A 6,305-nucleotide genomic window follows, 5' to 3' on the forward strand; every position below is an offset into this window, starting at 1 on the left:
CCTTGATGTAAGGTCAGGGTTCAACATCTTTTTCACTCTGATGTTGGAGGCAGGGACAATGGTGCACCTCACTTTGAGTGACATCACCATGTTAGATGCTGAGTGTTTCTGGTAGAAAGGAGAAGCAGTCCCATGTTTCCTGACTTCCTTCTTGATGATCCAGGAGCAAAGGTGATCAAGGCCCGTGTATACTCAGTGCTGCTGTGGCCAAGGTATAGCCTCCAGGTACAGCCGGGCAGAAGAATGGAGCCCCCACTTCTCTGCCATATTGCTTAGAACTTAGTCTCAACAACAGGCAGCCGGGGGGAGGATAACAAATGCCGATGTTTTGTCCCTGCTAGGAAGCTAACCCTCCAGCTGGGAGCTGAAGAGGTGAGGGAGCCGTGTGTTCCTGGCTGCACCAGTATAGAGTGGAGTTTCCCTCTTTGAGCTGGAAGCAGGAAGAGAGTGAGTAGGTCTTGGTTCAAATACCTCAAGCTCACTTTTCTTACTGGGTTTCAGTAGGTTTTCTTGAATGAATGTTTCTTGATTTGTTGTGCACCTTTAAGACCATTTTTAGAAATTTAAATGGTTGTGTAGGTATGTTTTTATACTTTTCACCAGTTTTGCTTTGAGCTGAATGTACAGGGATTTTCATGCAGCTGTGCCTCTGTGGGTTCTGTTTCAATAACTCAAAGTCGGTGAGACTGTGGTCAGTGGAAAACCAGACAATTCAAAGTCCAGTGCTAACACAGTAACTGAACATGCACACACATGTATCCACTATGAAAATGGTTCAGAACTAAATATGGATTGGGTTGACAGGAACTAAAGCCAGGAGTCCTGCATGTTTACACCTACCATTCCCCATAAATTCTATGGAGTATCTACTATATGGAAGCCATAGGAATAGATGATAAACAGCTAAAAATCTGTTCTGAAAATTAGGAGACTTTCACAAAAACAAAACTAACAAACCAATAAACTAAGGCAGCCTATGCTAAGTGCCCAGAGAATACCTGCTCCAGTTTTTCAGAAGCACAAGAATTATCTGGGACTGGAGTGGTCAGGGAGGATTTCTGTGGAGGGAGAGTGAGCCAAATCCCATTTAGAAGAAAGGTAGGATTTGGCCGGGTGTGTAGGTTGGTGGGAGGGCATATTCCAGGGAGGCATTTCAAAGCAGGTGCTCAGGTAGGATTGCATTTAGAATGCTTGGGTAATGATGAGTAGATCTGCCTGCTTGCTGGAAGGTTTGTATAAAAAAGATCAAGATGGAGAAATGAGATGGAGAGTGATCAGAAATGCAGGGGAGGCTGGGATGTTGGACCACGGAGTTTGGAGTTTAATCTTAGAGAAGAGTGACTTGGGCAAGAGATTTTAGGAAAATGGTTTTGCCTGTAGTGTGTAAATGGAATAAAATCTCTGCGTGTGTATGTGCACATGCACTAGGAAGCCTGGAGGCAAAAACACTGGTTATAAGATTGTTACAGAATTTTGGATTAAGTGAAGGGATTAGGAATGGAAAGAAAGTGTCTGGTGGATGGTAAGCTATAACTGGGACCTCAATAAAGCCAAGCAATTGTTAAAACAAACATGGTAGTTGTGTCTCTAAAGTCCTAGAATGCAAGCTGAGACGGGCTGATTTAGCGATTTGAGAGGGTATGTATATGTTAATTTAAACGGAATCTCTTTATTTTTGAATTTGCATATATTTTTCTTCCCTCTTCTTACTTCTCTCTACAATATCTCACACTTATTCCTCTTCTCCGCATCTCTCTTTTAATTTGATCACAAATTAATCTCTTGTACGTATTTGCAGGAGGAAACCAGCGGCAAACGTTGTGTATGGTTGCAAGGATGAGTTTCTCCCCTTGAAAACATCCATCCGCATAGAAATGGGAGGCACAGTGACCAACTCTTGCTTCTTAGCAGGTCTAACATGACCTTCAAAACTCCTTAGGACATCCTGGTCTTTGGCGGGGCAGCATCTTCCGTCAGACTCGGGCTGGTTGGGTTTCCCACGGCTGCCTGGATGTGTGTGACTCGCAGCTCTAAGGACAGAATTGCCAAAGCAATACAAAAACACGGACGAAAAGCTAGCCACAAAACCTCATGCCTTACCACAGTAGGCTGTTGAGTGAAGTCGCGGAAGGTGGCTCTGCTCTTGCCCTTTTAAAATTCCAGTGCAGCAAACACACACACACACACAGCCGCTCGGTTCTTCCCACTCCCGCCACACTGCACCAGCTTCCCTCCCCAAGTCCTGATTCATGAACCGTGCCACCTTTGTCTCATTTTAAACTGTGCAGACTATTTTAATCCTGCCACCCCCATCCCAGATTTCCCCCTCCCTTCATCCTCTGGAAGCTCTGATGTAAAGCGCTCGCTAGGTGGGAGAGCGCTTCTCCCAGTCGGCTAGGGTAGGCGAGTTTCCGAGAAGCCCCCTCCCCGGGACCCCGCCGCGGGCGCGGGGGAAGCGCCTCGGTCCCTTTAAGGTGCCGCGCTCTCCGAAGTGCGGGCAGGGAGCCTGGGCGCCGGCGCGGGTCCTGGAACCTGGTGTGGAAGTCCTGCGCCCTCCCCCTCCGCCCGCAGCCCAGCCTCGGGGGCCAGCGCCCTCCGCCCACCGCGCACTGGCGGGCCATGCGGTGGCTCTGAACGATGTCCTCCTCCTACGCCAAGAACGGGACCGCGGACGGGCCGCACTCCCCCACCTCTCAGGTACCGCCCCCTCCTCCGCCTCCTCCTCTTCCTTCCTCACACCTCCTCCGCCGCCCTAGCGCGCCCCGCCTTCGTGCCGGGCGTGCGGGGCCCCAGTCCCGGGAGTCGGCGGCCCCGCTCCCCCACCCCTCCTCCACGTCCCTTTCTCCTCCCGCTCCTCCTCTTTCTCCTCCTTCTCCTCTTCCTCCTCCTCCTCACCCTCCTTCGGGTCTCTGCGCTCCCGCTCCGGAGCCCGCAGCCTCCCCAAGCCGATGCCGGGGATTCGGACCCCGCACCCTGACAGTCTTTGTTAATGGATGTGGTGGGTGCTTGCGGGCTGCTCTTCTCGGGCATCTTCTCTGCCGTCGAGGCTTGGAGTGGGTGGGTGGGGGTGGGGGCTGTATTTGGGAGTCGCGAAGGAGACTTGGGTGCGGGTTCTAGGGGACCCCGGGGAGCGGGTCCGGAGGCGGACTCCAGCCGGGGATGGTCGCCCTGCTCCGCGCTGCAGTCCTCACTGGCTTCTCTCTGGCCCCGTGTGTCGAGTCCAGGTGGCCCGAGGCACCACAACCCGGAGGAGCAGGTTGAAAAGATCCGATGGCAGCACCACTTCGACCAGCTTCATCCTCAGACAGGTACGAGAAGGAGGCGGGAGAGCAAGATGGGGAAGAGGCCGAGTGTGTGGCGCGGGGTCCTGGAGCCGGTGGTGGCCACCACGTGCGGGAGCTCTGGGTCGAGTCCGCGTGTGTCTCTTCCCGGCCTCGGCGGGTGCTGGGGCTCAGTCCGTCTCCCTCTAGCCCAGGCTCTTGAAGTCTTCGCGTCCCGGCGTCTCCGCACCGCCCTGGGAAGTTAGTTTGTGCATGTGTGTGGACAGTTCGGAGGGGACCTGGCTTAAGTCAGGGACGTTGAATTAAAGAGTTGGAAATATGTCTGGTTGCACCTTTGGTGCCTGGAGAAACGTCTTCAAGTCGTGTAACTCGACCTAGAGTAACCAGACCCTTCGGGGCAGGGGACCTGGTTTGATTCGAGTTGAGAGTTAGTGGTTTCTTCTCTTTTGTCCTAATTTGAATACTCTAATCTGTCTGGATCTTGGGAGAGATCGCCGAGCTCCGGTCAAAAGAAAGACACTTTGAGCAGAAAGTTTACTCTCACTTTGGGACCGATTCTTGGATTCGCTTAATAAGGAAAAGACAGCCGCATCTGGTTAAATAGGAATTAACGAAGGCCAGCACTCAGCTCCCGGGGTCTGGGCGCGCCTTCACTTCGTATCTGTTTTCTTAGTGCTTGCTTTCTCCTGCGTGGTTCCAGTGAGAGTTGTCCGTGCTCGGGATCTCGGGATCACTGGTAACGCTGAATGCTTAGGTGCCTTTCACCTTAGTACAGGAAATTGGTCCTCAGTTTTCCAACTGTTCATGTGCTGTTAATGAAACCACCCTTGGCTGCTGGGTGCTAGAGAGATCATGCAAAAGTGAGTCACCTTGATCTTTCTTTGGAACAGAAATTGTCGGGGTGTGTCCTAGGTTTTGGGTGACCTAGGAAGACATTGGTCATGGCACCAAGAAGCTTTTATCCCAGGTCTTCCTGTGGGCTGCCAGAGTGACCTTGAGAAGTTCTTTTCCCTGTAGGTTACTCAGTATTGTGTAATGTGTTTCTAACCTATGATGGCAGCTGTGGTGTATCTTTAGAGATTATCATCAATTTAAACATATCAACGAGGAATGGGCTTTAGCCTCAAAATTGGTCTCAGACCTCTCCTAAAAGGGTCTATAAAGCACAGTTAGATGATATTTATTATGCAGAATTTCACTTTCTGCAGAAGCAGAAATTTTGACTACCCTTTAATTCAGTGACCACTAAGCATATACATTATTGAAATAAATGCATTTTGGATTTCTATTTCATTCTTAAAATGCATTCTATCCCCTTTGCAGTACTTAGATTATGTATTTGATAAGGCAAACACATTGTTTATCTTAAAAACATTTTCCTGTTATGCAATTGTTTGAGGTCTTGCTGGTGTTTATTTTGTAGGTGCCTATTTTTAGTGGCATTTTATCGTTGCAAATTCTTGGAAATACTAATTATACAGCAGTTCATTCCATAAGCTGTTTGACTTGAACTTTGGAGTTCATGTACATAACTGCACTAATGCTTTATTCTTCCTTCTAAGCACAAACAAAATAATATTCTAACATTCTTATTCTTTTCTCAATTTATGCCCACAACTGATTGAGATAATGTACATATAAGTTCTTGTAAAGTGTGTGCTGCTATGTGCTGGCTTAAAAAATGTAAAACGTATTACATGATAAATAATTTTGGGAATAATTTAAAGCAAAGTAGATGTTTTAGAATAAATATATTTCATAAATCTGTATGAAATGGGGATTCATTGGTTTGATTAAATGTTCTAATTTAAATTCAGGAGTTAATTGTAATTATATATACAATCTTTTTATTTTTTGGCACAAAAGTAGTACTTAATTTTTATGAGCACTTTACAACTCAGTAAGTACTCTAATCATGATCTCATTTAAATGACATCATACAGACTTCTGTACTGGCTACAGTAAAAATAACTGATGGATTTACATTTCTTTGATGAGATAAAGAAAATGATTGCAAATGCAATTTAACAGCAGCTTTGGGATAAAACTGAAAATTTCACCCAAATGCCAATTTTTTTTTTTTTTTTTGACAGTTTTGCTATTGTTGTCCAGGCTGGAGTGCAAAGGCATGATCTCAGCTCATCGCAACTTCCACCTCCCGGGTTCAAGCAATTCTCCTGTCTCAGCCTCCGAAGTAGCTGGGACTACAGGCATGCACCACCACGCCTGGCTAATTTTGTAGTTTTAGTAGAGACAGGGTTCTACCGTTGTTGGTTGGTCAGGCTGGTCTTGAACTCCTGACCTCAAGTGATCCACCTGCCTCAGCCTCCCAAAGTGCTGGGATTATAGGCATGAGCCACCATGCCTGGCCACCCAAAAAAAAAAAATATATATATATATATATTTTGAGACAGAGTCTCACTTTGTCACCATGTGCCAGGCTGGAGTGCAGTGGCACCATCTCGGCTCACTGCAACCTCCGCCTCCCAGGTTCAAGCAATTCTCCTGCCTCAGTCTCCCGAATAGCTGGGACTACGGGCGCATGCCACCACGCCCAGCTAATTTTTGTATTTTTAATAGAGACGGGGTTTCACCACGTTGGCCAGGATGGTCTCGATCTCTTGACCTAGGTGATCAGTCTGCCTTGGCCTACCAAAGGGCTGGGATTACAGGTGTGAGCCACTGCGTTTGGCCAAAAATATTTTTTATGAAAGCATAACAGCTGCTTATGTTAACAGAGCCTCAGGCTGGTTGCAGTGGCTCATGTCTGTAATCCCAGCACTTTGGGAGGCTGAGGTGGGCGGATCACCTGAGGTCAGGAGTTTGAAACCAGCCTGAGGTGAAACCCCGTCTCCACTAAAAATACAAAGAAATTAGCCAGGCATGGTGGTATGTAATCCCAGCTACTTGGGAGGCTGAGGCAAGAGAATCTTTTGAACCTGGGCGGCAGAGGTTTCAGTGAGCTGACATTGCTCCACTGCACTCCAGCCTGGGTGACAGAGCAGGACTCCAACTCAAAAAAAA

The 6,305-nt window shown here is 48.0% G+C and overlaps 1 protein-coding gene across 2 annotated transcripts in view; it reads left to right on the top strand.

Annotated features, from left to right (window-relative positions):
* Window positions 1-2,495: 2,495 nt before the first annotated feature.
* Window positions 2,496-6,305, top strand: part of CACNB4 (calcium voltage-gated channel auxiliary subunit beta 4) — a 273,910-nt gene continuing 270,100 nt past the window's right edge. Inside the window, exons 1-2 of one of the 2 annotated variants that reach the window (XM_017523204.2) lie at window positions 2,496-2,697; window positions 3,225-3,308. In XM_017523204.2, the coding sequence (XP_017378693.1) occupies window positions 2,638-2,697; window positions 3,225-3,308 (144 nt within the window). In that variant the 5' untranslated portion in view covers window positions 2,496-2,637. Of the gene's footprint in view, window positions 2,698-2,740; window positions 2,999-3,224; window positions 3,309-6,305 lie in introns of those variants that run through there. The other variant, XM_017523205.2, reaches the window with a different exon arrangement.

The sequence above is a fragment of the Cebus imitator genome, unplaced genomic scaffold (genome assembly GCF_001604975.1).
Source record: "Cebus imitator isolate Cc_AM_T3 unplaced genomic scaffold, Cebus_imitator-1.0 Scaffold27, whole genome shotgun sequence".
In the NCBI taxonomy this organism is placed as follows: Eukaryota; Metazoa; Chordata; class Mammalia; order Primates; family Cebidae; genus Cebus; species Cebus imitator.